Source organism: Nansenia antarctica (genome assembly GCF_963989245.1).
Source record: "Nansenia antarctica genome assembly, chromosome: 13".
Lineage (NCBI taxonomy): Eukaryota > Metazoa > Chordata > Actinopteri > Argentiniformes > Microstomatidae > Nansenia > Nansenia antarctica.
Window position 1 is genome coordinate 29,942,402 of NC_137683.1, and position 17,586 is coordinate 29,959,987.

At 45.0% G+C, this 17,586-nt stretch overlaps 1 protein-coding gene across 1 annotated transcript; it reads left to right on the forward strand.

Moving 5' to 3' along the window:
• The first annotated feature begins 56 nt into the window (after positions 1–56).
• On the forward strand, positions 57–17,479 carry LOC308169510 (uncharacterized protein). The gene is made up of 18 exons (XM_080544191.1): positions 57–121; positions 225–283; positions 682–771; positions 1,347–1,471; positions 2,034–2,177; positions 6,279–6,317; positions 6,821–6,988; positions 7,358–7,454; positions 8,055–8,272; positions 8,583–8,736; positions 9,864–10,075; positions 10,686–10,806; positions 13,329–13,540; positions 14,109–14,226; positions 15,098–15,267; positions 16,124–16,221; positions 16,332–16,369; positions 17,421–17,479. The coding sequence occupies exons 1-18, from the start codon at positions 90–92 to the stop codon at positions 17,453–17,455; spliced, it is 2,130 nt and encodes a 709-aa protein (XP_080400317.1). The 5' UTR covers positions 57–89; the 3' UTR covers positions 17,456–17,479.
• The last annotated feature ends 107 nt before the right edge of the window (positions 17,480–17,586 follow it).

Genomic DNA, 17,586 nt, shown 5'->3' on the forward strand with positions numbered 1-17,586 from the left:
CAAAACGAGCAAAATAGATAGCGAAAGCAAATGAAACAGAAGTTTGTTTGTTTTACTTTACTCACACTACAAACAAATCACTTTAAAAAATGAAAGTCAGCTTTCTCAAAAACATCCTGGGGTGAGTTTTTAAAAAGGGGGTAGCCTGTATAACCCACTGTTTTACCAGGAATAATTCAGTCGATTACATTTTCATTCTTTTAATGCATTCTTCCCTCATCCAGCATACTGCTGCTCTGTGCGACGCCCAGGTGGAGCCTCACACCTGTAGGTCTCCCTGTGGGTAAGTTTCACTCACTGTTATGCATGGACCATTCATGTGTCTGCAGAATGTAGAAGACTTTGTCTCGCATTGACGTGTGTCGCCCTCTGGTGGTCAACTATGGCAGTTGGGAATCTACAGACATGATCAGACAGGCTTTTGCACTAGTCTAACATGTTATAGAAGCATCCCTGTCTGGCTGCAACAAGGCAACAGAAGCCTTATCTCTTCTTAAGACACGTTGTGTTGCTGTGTGAGGGACAGACGGATGCAGACAAAAGCATAACGGGTTTCTTGACGTGTCTCCATGGCCGTCTGCCTGCAACTCCAACCATCCATGAGTCATAACACAACAACATGTGCTGTGTCACTGTGTGTCAGTGAGTTTGTGTTAACGATTCCATCTGTTTTGTGTCGAGGAACGTTTCGCACCGAGTGTCATGAACGTCACTTCCAGCTGTTCGTCAAGGCCGGCGTCCTGGGCCCCATGATCCGATTCGACTTCGAAGGTGAAAGCCGTGAAATTGGTTGAACTATACTGACGGATTCTGACATGACATCCTCCTTATTCAGCATCCTCTTGTGTATTTATCTACTAAATAGATAACAGACACTCTATACTCAGACAACTCAAGAGTGTCTGTCAAGTGCCTGTTCAGATGCTAGATGCATCACAAAGTATTCTGTGTCTGTCCCAAGTATACCCTGTATGATGATAATAATAATAATAATAATAATTACTTTTATTTGTATAGCGCTTTTCCTGCAAACGTTGCAGCTCAAAGTGCTCCAATCATTATATAATCATCATTTAATTATTTAGTTATTTAAAGGCAATATTAAAAAGATGGGTTTTTAGTCTTGACTTGAACACATTATGTACTGAGGTTGCATCCCTAATGTAAACTGTAAAATGAGAATGCAGCCTCACCAAATCTCCAAACTAAAGTTAGTTATATAAACTATAACTAACTTGTGTCCAGAATTATTGTGTGGTATTCAGAGTGAAAAAGATCTCTGGAATGTGAGAAAGAAATCATAGCCAACTGTGTTATAAATATTGATGTTTATTTTCCGTCACCAGACCACCGGGGAGTCCACTTCCTGTCCAAGCGCGAGGCCGCTGACTGCGGCTACACCGTGCTGGTCAATCACCATGGCAACCTGGTCTTCCGGGCCTCCTTCCTGGCCTGCCATGTAGACAACCAGGTAGGAAACATCTACATCCGTCTATATTACTAACCATTTTAGTTATAAGTTGATTTACATTTTACATTTACATTTGACTAAGCAAGTGAATCATCAATCCACCAGTCGTAGCAGGAAGAGTAATCCAGCTCAGGCCAGGGGCCATTGGCAGTCTCAGTGATAGAAGGAAAAATCTTCTTCTATCACCATCTTCTAAACTTTTTATTTTTTTTATTTATCTAGACACTGGAGAAACAGAGAAACAATACAAGGGGAGCAATAGAAGTTTTAGGGGACACAGTAGAGGGGAAAAAGCGGGTGTCTTCAGGAGACACAGTGCTGGGGGGCAGTAGATGTCTCAGGAGGAGCAGTTAAGGTGTAACCTGAAGAGATGGGTCTTCAGTCTCTGACGGAAGATGGGATATGATGAATGAATTAGATTAATAGGCATACAGTGCTTCTCCAAAAAGCTCTTTACTTTACCAGTGTGTAGTACCAATATGTAGGCTAGTAATCAGCAACTTTCCTTTAATGATGTTCTAACTGACTTCAGTAAACGTCGCCTCTCCCTGTGTGGCTGCAGGGGGACTCAGAGTTCAGTCTCAGGCTGTGGCTGGTGAGCAGACAGGTGGGGGGGGGGGAGGCCGCCTACCCCTTCCTGCTCCACTGCGCCCTCCAGTGGCCGTGGGGCACACGGGAGATCGTCTGCGAGGAGAACTACATGGAGGTACGTCACAGCTCTCCTACTGTCAGACAGGCCATTTCAGGATATCTCTTACCACCTAGACCTAGGACAAATCTCTTACCACCTAGTAGTGATGTTACGCTCGACGCAGTAGTCACGACACAGCGTCGATCTTCCGACACAATGTGCGTCGATACAAATGTATCGATGCTTGTGTCAAATTGGCAAAAACCACGTGACTACTCGAACGAAGCTTCGTACGTCACACGAGCACCTCTGATCGGTGTGTCAATCATTCCGCAGACGAGGCAGTGTTCCAAGTTTCGTACTGCATAAAATGATGTGGAACTCACTCATATTCGAGGGTTGTAGTCAGAGTGGAGACATACGGACGCTAGACAGAATACATTTATTGACAGAGACAGAGATAGAGATAGAAATAGACAGGAGATTGGTATATATTGATAGATAGACATAGAACATACAGAGATAGTCATAGATTCATAATTGCAACACATAGGCTAGCCAGATAGATATAGGCAAGGCAAGGCAAGGCAAGTTTATTTGTATAGCACATTTCATACAACAGGGGCAATTCAAAGTGCTTTACATGCATTATTTAAAAATACAGCAAGAGGAGCATAAGAAAATAACAATTACAATGAATAAAAGCAAATATAAGAAGTAAATAGATAAAACATTTAAAAAGACAATAGTTAATGGGAAAAAGACATTGATAGAAGTGTTTGTGTTTAATCATATCCCTCCACATCCTTCTACATCCCTCTACATCCCTCTACATCCCTCCACATCCCTCCACATCCCTCTACATCCCTCTACATCCCTCCACATCCCTCTACAACCCTCTACATCCCTCTACAACCCTCTACATCCCTCTACAATGAATAAAAGCAAATATAAGAAGTAAATAGATAAAACATTTAAAAAGACAATAGTTAATGGAAAAAAGACATTGATAGAAGTGTTTGTGTTTAATCATAACTGGTGCAAAACATGAAAGTTTTTAGCTTAGATTTAAATATTTTAAGGGTTTGGGCCTGTTTGATTTCTTCAGGGAGTTTGTTCCAGGAGCATGCAGCAGCGTGACTGAAAGCTGCTGCACCGTGTTTTGTTTTTACTCTTGGAATTATTAGCTGATTTGTCTCAGCTGACCTTAGGGACCTTGCGGGAATATAGGGTGGGAGGAGATCTGATATGTATTTTGGTCCAATACCATTTTGTGATTTGTATGTAATTAGGAGGATTTTGAATTCAATTCTCTGAGAGACTGGTAGCCAGTGCAGGGATCTCAGGATTGGTGTAATGTGTTCAAATTTCTTTGTTTTTGTTAGGACCCTAGCAGCGGCGTTTTGGATGAGCTGCAATTTACGAACAGCTCCTTTAGATAGGCCTGTTAGTAGACCATTACAATAATCAAGTCTACTCGAAACAAATGCATGGATGAGTTTTTCAAGGTCTTGCTTGGACATGAAACCTCTCATTCTTGTTATGTTTTTCAGGTGATAGTAGGCTGATTTAGTTATTGAGTTTATGTGGCTGTTGAAGTTTAGATCGGAGTCTAGAATTACACCAAGATTTCTGACCTGTTTTTTACTGTGAAGAGAGAGAGAATCAAGTTTTGCACTGACTTTCGATCTTTTGTCAGGTGCACCGAATACAATTATCTCTGTTTTGTCCTTGTTTAGTTGGAGGAAGTTTTGTGTCATCCAGGCGTTTATTTGCTCAATGCAATTACAGAGATTGTCAATGGGACTATAGTCGTTCGGTGAGAGGGCTATGTAGATTTGAGTGTCATCCGCATAGTTGTGGTAGGCAATTTTGTTCTTTTTTATGATGTGTCCCAATGGAAGCATGTAGAGATTGAATAGAAGGGGGCCAAGGATTGACCCTTGGGGAACCCCACATGTCATTTTAATTTGGTCAGATACAAAGTTGCCAATGGAGACATAGTAGCTTCTGTCCTGTAGGTAGGATCTAAACCAGTTTAGGGCAGTGCCCGAGAGTCCTACCCAGGTTTTTAGTCTATCTATTAGAATGTCATGGTCTACAGTGTCAAAGGCAGCACTAAGATCTAGTAGTACCAAAACTGAGATTTTTCCGGAGTCTGTGTTTACGCGAATGTCATTAAGGACCTTAATAAGGGCCGTTTCAGTGCTATGTAGGGGGCGAAAGCCTGATTGAAAGTCATCAAAGAGATCATTTAGGGTCAAATAATTGCTAAGTTGTTCGTGGGCAACCATTTCAATAATTTTTCCTGTACAGGGAAGGTTTGATATGGGTCTGTAGTTGTTTAGTACAAATGGGTCTAGGCCGTTCTTTTTTAGTAGAGGCTTAATAACTGCAGTTTTCAGGGCTTCAGGGAAGATTCCTGATGAAAGGGAGGTGTTAATTATTTGTATTAGTTCGCCTGCCATGCAGCTAAATATGTTTTTAAAAAAGCTTGTTGGCAGGACATCAAGGGCACAGGTGGATGGTTTAAGACGTGACATGATTTTATCTAGGGTCTTGTAATCAATGGTGTTAAATTGTGACATGGTTGTTATGTCCGCCCTATTTGGGGTTGTTAATGGGGACATGTTTTTCATGCCTGACACAGAAGACCTAATGCCTTGTCTAATGGTTTCTATTTTATTGTTAAAAAAGGATGCAAGCTCATTGCATTTACTAGTTGAGTGAAATTCCTGAGCAATGGGTGTTGGGGGATTTGTTAGTCTGTCAACAGTTCTGAAAAGGATGCGGGCATTATTTATGTTATTGTTTATGATCTTAGAGAAAAATGATTGCCTGGCACTTCTTATTTCTAAGTTATAGTTCTGAAGATTCTCTTTATAGATATCATAGTGGACTTGAAGGTTTGTTTTTCTCCATCTGCGCTCTGCTTTACGACATTCTCTTTTTTGAGTCTTTACGGATGGGGCAGTTCTCCAGGGAGCTTTTTGCTTACCAGAGATGCACATTTTGCTTACCAGAGATATACATTAAAAGAAAGTTGCCTGTTCATGTACACAAGCAATAAATATTTGATTGTTCACATAAGCACAAGTCTGTCCAGTTCCCACAATATAGCCTTGTTTTGCACTCTTTCCCTGTTCCACGAGCACCAACACTGTTGGCCCTGTTATGACATGTTGACCATTTATATCTGCTCCAATTGTCAAACAGCCATGTCCCACACATGCCGAAACGTCATTCAGATTTGTATCCTTACATGTCAAGGGGATAGTGGAGTGAATAGTGAATTGGACTGGTGATCGGAAGGTTGTGAGTTCAAATCCTGCCTGAAACAACACCACTAGTGTGCCCTTGAGTACTACAATTACTCCAGGGCAAATTCTATTCTATTCATATCAGGAATGGACACAACAGTTGCATTTATTTATTTATTCATATATGTATTTATTATAGTCTACTAGACACACCAACATTTAAGACCACATATATGGCCACATACACATCGACATAGTTTGTCACAGCACCTTTATTGAACAAGACATCGCAGATGACGGTGGGCTTATTGTATTTTTTCTCAAATTCGTGACTTGTGAATCAGTCGATACAGCCGCCATCTGACCAGCAGATGGCATTATGGAGCTGCTGTATCGACTGCATCGATAGATCGACACTTTTTCCGACACAATTGTGTCGAACGTGTCAATTGCGTCGAAAGCTTCGTTTCCCCCCATCACTACCACCTAGACCTAGGACAAATCTACTCAAATCTACTGTAGTTTACAGAGCCATTACAGGATGGAACTCTTTACCCAAGCATGTTAGTCAAACTAATTCTAGAAGCACTTTCAAGAAAACAATAAAAGAGCACTTAATACAATTAACTCTGAATGAACAGTAGATGATTTATCTTGTTTGCTGATCTGTTATTTCATTTATTTTCTTTGGTTTTTATTTATTTTTCCTTTTGTTATTATGATGTATGTATGTATACAATGTTTACAATTGTTCAAATTTGAACCCCAGGAAGACTAGCTAATGTCATGGCATTAGCTAATGGGGATCCTAATAAACAAACAAACAAACAAACTGTCACATTCAGATGAGAATAATGTAATGTCATTGACTGATGATGCTGTGTTGTTGATGCGTCTCTTCCGTGGGTTTTTCAAGGTTTCCCTGAAGAAGCCGCTCCTGGCTTCCTCTTCAGAAGTGAGTCCAGCGATGGAGCCCTCATCCCCCTGTGGTTAGCGGGGGTAGTGTCTTTTCAACATGAAGTGTTATTCACTACATCAGTGATTCTCAACCCTCTCCTCGGGGACCCCCAGCTGCTCCACATATCTGATCTGTTCCACCACCACCAGCACACCTGATTCAACTAATCAAGTACAAATCATAATTGCTTTGTACTTGGTTGGTTAGTTGGTTTGGTTAGTTGAATCAGGTGTGCTGCTGGTGGTGGAACAGATCAATGTGGAGCGGCTGAGGGTCCCCGAGGAGAGGTTTGACAACCACTGACCTACATCACACTGGACTGGACTCCGAGAGGGAGTAGATTAAAGATCCCTTAAGATTAAAGAACCGTTATATCTTTCATGACCAAACCTGGTTTCCCGTTCCCCCATCCCAAACCACTTCCTCATAATGTGGTTTGGAGTTATTCTGTGTTCTGTGTTGTTCCCCTGTTTCTCCAGGGCTCTGAGCAGCAGGAGGAGGAGGGGGCAGGGTGGGCGGTGGTGTTTCACAGACCAGGACAGACCCCAGAGGAGGCCAGGCCCAGGCCCCTGGGCGAGGCCAGGACCCTGGGCTACCACGTCTCTGAGGCTGGCTCCCGGGTGCTCCTCCGCTGCCCCTACTCCTCACCCCTGTCCTACGCCCTCAAGGTCAGAATCTACTGAACGTCCAGTCTGTGTAGGGATGGAAGAGGTCGTCAGAATGAAATGTCCTGTGCTAATGTGGGGCGGCTGTGGCTCAGGAGGTAGAGCCGCCGTCTAATGATCGCAAGGTTGGCAGATCGGCGGTTCAAGCCCCGGCTGGCCATATGTCGAAGTGTCCTTGGGCAAGACACTGAACCCCAAATTGCTCCCAATGAGCGGGCCGGCGCCTTGCATGGCAGCTTGCCGCCATTGGTGTGTGAATGGGTGAATGAGAGGTAAAAATGCATTGTTTTCTCAACCATGCTGTCTCTTGTGGTAAGTCGCTTTGTGGCTTTTATAAAGGCGTCTGCTAAACGTACAACAATGTACATGCAGGTGAACGGGGTGGATCTGGAGGTTGTCAACGCCAACATCCTGTACCTGCTCCAGGGGACTGTGTTCAGCATCAACGCCACAGTGGCCTGCAAGACGAGTGAGTCCACGTTTCCTTTTAAACACAGTATATTATTCTAGTGCAGCGGTTCCCAACCTTTTTGGACTCAAGGCCCACTTAAAAATCTCTTAAGTATTTGCGGCCCACACAGGCGTTTTACGCACACGTACATTTTCTTTGTGTGTCTCATCATTATTCTCTTATTCTTATTGGACATTTCATATGCATCATCATACAGTCATCATACATACAGTGCAGTAGGCCTAGTAGTAGCACACTGATGATGCATTTTTGAAGGTTTTAAAGAAAACAAATACATGAACATATTTTTAAAATTAAAACGTTTTTTTGTGTGTGTGTGTTGGCGGCCCACTTGCAGTACCCTCGCGGCCCACCAGAGGGCCGCGGACCATAGGTTGGGAATCGCTGTTCTAGTGTATCCTTCACCCTCATGACAACACTTTTTGTTGTCCGATGTTTAGTAAATAAGTAAGACTTACAGGAAAACGTACCTGTTCTCCCATGCATACGTCCCTCCCTCCCTCCCTCCCTCCCTCCCTGCTCCTCCCTCCCTCCCTGCTCCTCCCTCCCTCCCTCCCTCCCCCCTCTCTCTCTCCCTCCCTCCTGCCCCTCCCCCAGACGGGGCCTCTGTGGAGGGGGCCCACCTGCTGTGGTCCATCCCCCAGGCCGCCCCGCCCCTGGTCCAGGGGGGGTTCAGGGACCGGGGGATGAGGGTGGGGGTGGAGGGCCTCACCCTGACCCAGGCCCGGGTCAGACAGAGAGGCTACAGGATAGAACTCAGGGGCGGAGTGGTGGAGGTCAGGGTTCCGTTCGGAGCAGAAGGGGGATACGTCAAGGTACACACACGTCAACACACGTCAAGATGTCATCATACACACACACACACACACACATATCATCATCACCCACACACACACATACATATCATCATCATCCACACACACACACACACACACACACTCACTGTCTCTCTCACTGTCTCTCTCTCTCACTCACTCACTCTCACACACACACACACACACACACACACACACAATATCCTAAAAATTCACGTAACTCTTTTTTTTTTTACCAGCTCTCTTTATTAAGAGTGCTGAGTGGTGATACAGTATGGTAGTCATGGTTACCTCCTCCTCCCACCCACAGAGCAGAGTGGTGGACGGCCGGTACTCCCAGTCTTTGTCAGTGGACCTGTACTACATGCACCAGTGGGAGGACGAGCGCTGGCCCCTCACTCAGCTGCGCTGCTTCAGATCCCTCCAGACCCCCTACGTCCCCCGAGCCCCCACCCTCACCAACAGTGAGGCTCAGCTACCTGACTACCTGTCTACTGTACTGGAATAGATGTAGTCGTGAGGTCATAATGATAAAGTTCTATCTCCGTTTAGGGTAGTTCAGAGATATCGAGCGTTGAAAGTTTTTACATTCCATTATGTTTTGTGAGATGGAACCTTTGTATTTTATTAATTACTAACTCAAAAATGTCAACATTTTAAAAATAACACCACACAGGCATTAATAAACACCTAATGGATCAGATTATGTCGAAAACTAAATTTTGACCAAAATGGAGAAAACAGAGAGGGAGGGAGGAGGGGGGCAGAGTGAGAGAGAGAGAGAGAGAGAGAGAGAGAGAGAGAGAGAGAGAGAGAGAGAGAGAGAGAGGCAGGGAGGCAGGGGGAGAGAGAGAGGCAGGGAGGCAGGGGGAGAGAGAGAGAGAGAGGCAGGGAGGCAGGGGGAGAGAGAGAGAGAGAGGCAGGGAGGGAGGCAGGGGGATAGAGAGAGAGAGAGGCAGGGAGGCAGGGGGAGAGAGAGAGAGAGAGGTAGGGATGTTATTAGGCTGTTCCTCTATGCTTCATGTGTGGTGTGTTGTTTAACCACAGCAGCTGTTTCAAGTACGAGAGAGGAGGAGGACATGGAGGAAGTTCAGACCTCGATGTTTCCTCCGACTCTGGCCAGCAGGGGGGGCAGCGGCTTGTCCTTCTCATTCCTCATCTGACGGCGGGACTGTCTACGTCCTGGAGGGGGGGGGAGGAGAAGGGAGAGATAGAGTTAAAGAGATAGAGTTAAAGAGATAGAGATAAAGATTTCTTTATTACCAGCACCTGTAACTTGCCACAGTTGAGTTTAAATACAAATTAAAGGAGCATTACATTGCTTGAAATACAATTATTTCTTACAAATCAAAACAAAGGTGCCAATCATTTTGTCTAGTCCGTTTTTGGAGTTCTCTCTGCTTTTTTGTGTTGTTCCAATGCAAACAAACAAAAAATAAACATGTGAATTTGCATTCAAGCACCTTATAATCTTCCTCCTCCTCCTCTTCCTCTCTCTCCTCCTCCTCTCCTCCTCCTCCTCCTCCTCTTCCTCTCCTCCTCTTCCTCTCCTCCTCCTCCTCCTCCTCCTCTCTCTCCTCCTCTTCCTCAGACACGGTGGCGTCTCAGCGGGTGTTCTCCGTGTCCCTGGGGGTCTTCCCTCCTGACGTGTCCCTCCGCAACGTAACCGTGGGGACGGAGACGGTGTCCTGGGCCGAGGGGGGTGGGCGGGGGGGGCTGAGGATGTCCCGCGTCCCCCTCCCCAACGGGACACACTCCTACCAGCTGCACGCCCCCTTCACACACCCCCACGTCCTCCGGGAGGTGAGACCCCCCCCCCAACCACCAGAGGAAGACAGGCTGCGTTCGTAAAATTCGCTCCGAGAGCGCCGGAGCGCACACTGGGTTCAACATCATAAAGGGACCAAAGTCATTGATGGGACAAGAGGGCATTCCATAATAATAATAATAATAATAATAATAATACATTAGACTTATATAGCGCTTTTCTAGACACTCAAAGACGCTTTACAAACTGAAAAGATTGAGTAGTAATAATAGAAAGAAACAAAAAGGTAAATAGAAGAAAGTATAGGGGCCTAATTGAGGTAGTGCTGGGGACACATGGGAAGGGGAGGGGGGGAGAGGGTTAATTGGTGAAGGCGAGCTTGAAGAGGTGGGTTTTGAGGGCCTGTTTAAATGTTGGGAGGGTGTTGGCCTGTCTGATGTGGCTGGGGAGGGCGTTCCAGAGGGACGTTGAGACAACTCCATGAGTGCTGATCAGATTTCCAGAGCGAATTTTTGGGAAGTAGTAGAATATGGTGACAGTAATAGCATTTATAAAGCGGCGTAAGCAGTTTGACATGATTGACTTATTTGTCGTATGTAAACAACTGACCAAACATGATCTCCACTTAACTCTGTTGTGTGTCAGGATATAGGCGGGGGCTATCGGAGGTACACCCTCCCTCTCACCTTCGCCCTGAGCGTCTCACCCCAGGGAGAGGTGTTTGAGCACCGCACCACCGTCGTGAGTGACCTAGAGGAACAGACAGGTGATTTATTTCTTTGAACGGTGTGACACTACAGAATGTTCTGAACGGCGTCACACTACAGAATGTTCTGAACGGCGTCACACTACAGAATGTTCTGAACGGCGTGACACTACGGAATGTTCTGAACGGCGTCACACTACAGAATGTTCTGAACGGCGTCACACTACAGAATGTTCTGAACGGCGTCACACTACAGAATGTTCTGAACGGCGTCACACTACAGAATGTTCTGAACGGCGTCACACTACAGAATGTTCTGAACGGCGTCACACTACAGAATGTTCTGAACGGCGTGACACTACGGAATGTTCTGAACGGCGTCACACTACAGAATGTTCTGAACGGCGTCACACTACAGAATGTTCTGAACGGCGTCACACTACAGAATGTTCTGAACGGCGTCACACTACAGAATGTTCTGAACGGCGTCACACTACAGAATGTTCTGAACGGCGTCACACTACAGAATGTTCTGAACGGCGTCACACTACAGAATGTTCTGAACGGCGTCACACTACAGAATGTTCTGAACGGCGTGACACTACAGAATGTTCTGAACGGCGTCACACTACAGAATGTCCTGAACGGCGTCACACTACAGAATGTTCTGAACGGCGTCACACTACAGAATGTTCTGGTGTCACACTTATACCATACAATTAATGAATAATCTATAGTTAACTTCAATATTAATTAGGATATTTATAGCATAGCATAGAGTACAGCACAGTGTTTTATTTGTATAGTATAGTAGTATAGTGGATAGTGGATATAGCCTTTATTTATGTAAAATAGCACCAGGGGAGACCCGACTCCTAAATTTCGTTGTATGGTACCTGTACTGTATTAATGACAATAAAGACCATTCATTCATTCATTCATAATATAATATAATGACAAGAATGAGATGACGTGAGTTGCACGTATCGTCCACCAGGGGGCGTCGCTACTTGACCAAGACCCCCAAAGACTCTCAGCATCCCAAAGCAGCGACGGAAGTTCCCTCAACGTATTCCGGAATTGGCATCAAGCCCCAAAATCAGCCATTTTTTATGATTAAAAGCTGCCTGGGACATCATTGCACACCAACCATCCCTCTACATTTTAAAGGATTTAAGTAAAACACCGACGCGGGGGGAGAAGTAAGTTCTGTTCACAAAGGAGTTCAGTTTCACGGTCTATGAAACAAACGATACCGCGCCAAAAACAAGTAAACAACGCTGGCGTTGATACATATACTGGAATACACGCTTCTCTCTCTCCGTTGTGGTGCAGTGGCCCCGAGTCGGCAAAGCAGAACACGCGCACAAACACCCAGACTTCATCCACACCTCCCCACCCCCAAGCAGAAAGGCTGGGTAGCGAGCCCGGTAACTACATATTGTGTTGTGTGTTAGGGTTGTGTGTTGTGTGTTGTGTGTTAGGGTTGTGTGTTGTGTGTTAGTGTTGTGTGTTGTTTGTTAGGGTTGTGTGTTGTGTGTTGTGTTGACACACATCAGATAACAACACACACCAGAACACATCAGTTAACAACACTACATTGTTGGAACGGTGTCACACTACAGAATGTTCTGGTGTCACACTACAGAATGTTCTGGCGTTTCGTTTCACGTCAGGGCCTCGCCACTGGGATGATGAGAGCTCTTCTGACTTTACACTGTAGAAAAGAAGCACATACGTACTGGATTATACCAACTCTAGCTTAAAAACTCCATGTCCAATGTTTCATGCTGGGATCAAACCATTACCAAGTCTCAAGTCGTTGCTATAGGCTAATCTATTTGCTCCTTCCATGGGGTCCTGTGGGGTCGGGGGGGGGGCTGTGATTGGGCGGGTGGGTTGGAGGGATGTGGGGGGGAGGGACATTTATGGGAGGTGGGGGGACTGTTGGGGCAAAGGGAGATTGGGAAGGGGGAGAGGGGGAAAGCCAGGGGTACTGGATTTTTGGCATTCTATTTCTCTTTTGTTTAATTATGTGTCACCACTCCCTTGTATTATTCCCTGAAATAATAATAATAATAATAAAAAATGTCACAAAAAAAAAATCCATGTGAAAATGTCCTGTTTTTAGCCCCGCGGTGGTGTAGCGGTCTACGCACTGGCCGCTAGTGCATGCTGCCCACCGGGGCCGGGGTTCGTATCCCGGCTCGCCAGATCCAGATATGGCCGAGGCACACGGGAAGCGGCATATTGGCCGGCCGCTTCCGAGGGGGGTATAGGAGTATTTCTGGACTAGGATCCGTCGCGCAACACCGCCCCCTGGGTGCCGGAATAACGGTACTGGGCTCGAGGAGCCAGTCAGCCTAGTCTGCCTGGCGCCCTCCTCTGGGACTGCCGGCCACGGGGTCGTGCGGCGGATCCCATGCAATAGGCAGGGGATAATTGGATGCTAAGTTGGGTTAAATTGGCTACCAAATTGGGTGAAAAAGGGATAAAATCTGAAAAACAAATTAAAAAAAAAAAAAAAAAATGTCCTGTTTTTAATTTTTTATTCCTCATTCCTTCTCCCATCGCCGCCCCAGCCCCAGCCCGTCCCAGACTAGAGGGGAAGTGCACAGAGAGGGGCCTCACGGTGCTGCTGCACCCGGGGGCCCCGGAGCAGCAGCTGGAGCTCTACCTGGGGGCCCGCCGGGTGGACTGGGAGCTGGTGGACATGGGGGGCCTCAGGGTGGAGAACCAGGAGGGCCACCTCAGCGTGGAGCTGCCCCTGTACAGCCCAGGTGTGACCTACCAGGTGAGGGCTGACTTCTGAGGGTCTTCAACTAAACTCCTAAAAAAAAGTTCGGAAAAACGTTATTTCGGTCGATTATTCCTCCCCTTTATTAATGTGTTTTACATCATTGGAATGCCTGATTAGTCACCTTTACAACGAGGTACAACTTTGTAAGGATCGTGCATTTGTGGAATGAGCACCACAGCTAAACGTGTGGGTAGCGGCCCCCAAAAAATAATATTTTATCTAATCTAATTGGAAATTGTCGTGGTGTGAAAATCTTGTCATTAGTCAAAAAGACGCAAATCAGGGAAGTGAATTGGTAGATGTATTCTTTTTTTGTGATTTTTGGGGGGGATTAAAATGTCCACCACAGAGGTTTGTCTCTGGGTGTCTTCAATGGGGATATTTGCAGTATTTTAAGAGACGGCACAATACAGTACAGAGGTTTGAGAAAATACAGCATGTCCGTGCACTATATGCCTTGGTGATAAAAAAACAACAACAACTTTCCACTCTCTCTCTCTCTCTCTCTCTCTCTCTCTCTCTCTCTCTCTCTCTCTCTCTCTCGCCCTTCTCCCTCGTGTAGGAACTGAGTTTGCAGGGTGTGGTTGCCAGGGTGGAGGTTAGTGTGGTGGACATCGACACCCGGAGGGTGGAGGACCGTCTCACCCAGCGCTGTACCTTCCCTGTCAGAGAGTTTCTGGGTAAACTCACACCTTCGTATAGGAGTACTATAGTGTGCTACTTGTCTAAAGAAACAATGCTTGTATCATGCATGTTATCTAGGGCGGCTGTGGAGCAGGAGGTAGAGCCGGCGTCTAATGATCGCAAGGTTGGCAGATCGGCGGTTCGAGCCCCGGCTGGCCACATGTCGAGGTGTCCTTGCGCAAGACACTGAACCCCAAATTGCTCCCAGTGAGCGGGCCGGCACCTTGCATGGTAGCTTGCCGCCATTGGTGTGTGAATGTGTGTGTGAATGGGTGAATGAGAGGCCGTTGTAAAGCGCTTTGGAATAATGCGTAAAACTCTGATATAAGGCAGCCCATTTACCATTTACCATCTAGAACTATCTATACCCACTCTCATCAGAATCAGAACCGATTTTATTATTTTATCTTACTGCACACATGAGTCAAATTCTTTGGCTTTGGTTCCAACATTGACATTGTAGCATTCAGATACAAACAATAATAATAAATAAGGTAAGTAAGTAAAAAGAATGAACCCTACACTGATGTAATAAACGTGATGAACACTACCTGTGTGTCCTATGCACACTGCTTGACCTGATCCCAGACCTTGTGACGTTAGAATTATAAGGTTCTATCTCCATTTTTGTCAAAATTGAGTTTTTTACATAATCTGATCCATTAGGTGTTTATTAATGCCTGTGTGGTGTTATTTTTTAAATGTTGAAATTTTTTGAGTTAGTAATTCATAAAATACAAAGGTTCCATCTCACAAAACATAATGGAATGTAAAAACGTTGACGCTCAATATCTCTGAACTACCCTAAACGGAGATAGAACCGTATCATTCTAAACGGAGATAGAACCTGTCTCTGGCCCTGTGCAGTGTGCCTCCCAGAGGGCAGGATGGTGGTGGCGGTCGACACCACGCGGACGGTCCCGCCCACCCAGCCCAACCGCACCACCTTATTGGACGCCAGCTGTGTCCCTGTGGAGACGGACAGCAGCAGGGCCCTGTTCAGCTTTTCTCTGGACTCCTGCGGGACCCTGGCTACCGTGAGGATGGGTTTGTTTCTATCAAGTGGCTGTTGTGGAGTTGAAATCACTAGCTTGGTTCTTCTGCCTACTAAGATACCGTTGGTATGCCTTTGCTCTGCTTTTACTGAATGTGCAACAATACTATGTGCAATATGACAACCCTCGTGTACATAAGGTCCAGATATAGGAAAAAGTTAGGATATTTATAGCATAGCATAGAGTACAGCACAGTGTTTTATTGTATAGTATAGTAGTATAGTAGAGTGTACATAGCCTTTATTTATGTAAATCAGCTCTTTTCCCTTTCTTATTTTACCCTTGGCCCTCTTGTTTTTAGTCTTTTTTCCTAGCACCAGGGGGCGCCCCTCCTAAATTTCATTGTATGGTACCTTTACTGTATTAATGACAATAAAGACCATTCATTAATTAATTCATTCATTACCATGATATACAGAAATACATGTTACACTCCGCACGTACCTCTAATAATAATAATAATAATAACTTGGATTTATATAGCGCCTTTCATAAAACCCAAGGACGCTTCACAATTGTAAAGGAAATGGTCAGACAGACAAAACAGAAAACAAACAGAAACAGTGAATAGGGGGCCAAAGGCCTTGGTGAACAGATGGGTTTTGAGGGCTGATTTGAAGGAGTCCAGGGTAGGGGGGGGGGGGGCGTTGTGGATCACTATGGGGAGAGAGTTCCAGAGAGTAGGTGCGGCCACGCTAAAGGCTCTGTCCCCGAAGGTCCGTAGTTTGGTGCGGCGGGTGGACAGCATTATCATGCATTATACAAACAAAATGGAGGCATCTCTCTCAGTGCTTTAAGAAATGATTGTAATATTTTTGCATCGTGGGTTACTCTGCAGACAGAGGGGGACTTCCTGGTGTATGAGAATCAGGTGATCTACCCCCAACAGCTCCTTCCTGTTGATGACCCTGTCATACACAGAGACGCCCCCTACAGGTAAGATATGTGTACACACACACACACACACACACACTCTGTTGTATTGCTACACACGTTCATCTTATTAACAACCTCAAGTTTTATCCTGTGTGTGTCTTGTGTTTCAGGTTGACTATCCAGTGTCGCTACCCTGCCAATGAGACTGGTACCCTCTCTATAGAACACCCTGTGAACCCAACCCCTGACCTTTCACCCCTGACCCTCAAGCGTACACGCAGAGAGGCCTGATTGCCTGATGATGCAGAACAATAACACATTTAATCACCTGATGGATTGCAAATGTATACGTTATCTTATAACCGGTGGTGACAGTTATCGGAGAGCTTTGATTGATTGATTGATTGATTGAGATGTTTATTTCAAATATGTGCAAAACAGCAACAATAATGAATATAAGGGAAAACAAAACTAATAGGATTAAAAAAAGCATAAAGCCAAATAAATTATTGCACATTTAACTTAGAAGGAGTGAGAGGAAGTACAAACGTCTTCACTCCCCCTTCTCCATGAATCATAAAAGATGCTTCCTGTTCAAATGCTCAGATGAATACAACCTCATAATATATACAAACACTGCATATACCCAAAAGTCAAATATCATATTTACATACTTAATTACATTAAAAAAAGAAAATAAAGAATACATATGTAGGAACCCAAATGATAAATGGTGAGTTTTCAGTTATCAACTACATCACAAATCAGTGATTACCTGGAGGAAAGGAGGAGGGTGCTTTTCAAACCGGTTAGAACCGACAACCTTGACTCTGATCAGCTGTGTAGCCTGTGACCAATTAGGTAATTGGTTAATTGAAACCAGAATACTTATTACAAGGTAATTTTATCTAATTCATAACCAGCAAAAGCTGAGCGTTATTATTAACAGAAAGCTTCTGATTGGTTAATCGAAGCAGGCCCAGATAAAGTTCACAGAGGGAGAGTGTGCCACTCATCCATAGCTGTCCTGGCCAGGATAGTGCAAACTAGTGGATGTGCTTGTCTTGTGTAACGTTAGCAGGTGTAGTTTACTAGCTGTAGCAGGCTAGGTCTAGACACCGCAACCATCAGTGACAATGACTTTCGGCTTTTGGTTGGGGTAAGTTAAGTGGGTATGAAGTGTGCCTAGTAAGCACAAGTTTTACTTTTTAAAATTTGCTCTCTTGACCTGGATTAAAGTCTACTCTCTTTTTCCGTAGAGTTTTTCTGCTCCTGTCTGTGTGGCCAAGTGTAAGATGTTCTTCTGAGATTTCAACCGGTAAGAAACCTACTAAACTGGGTTTGGAGACTGATTGAGAATAGCGTTCATTAGTGTTGTATAATCTCATTCTCATTATTATTCTTTTCCTGCTCCAGAAGGGGCCA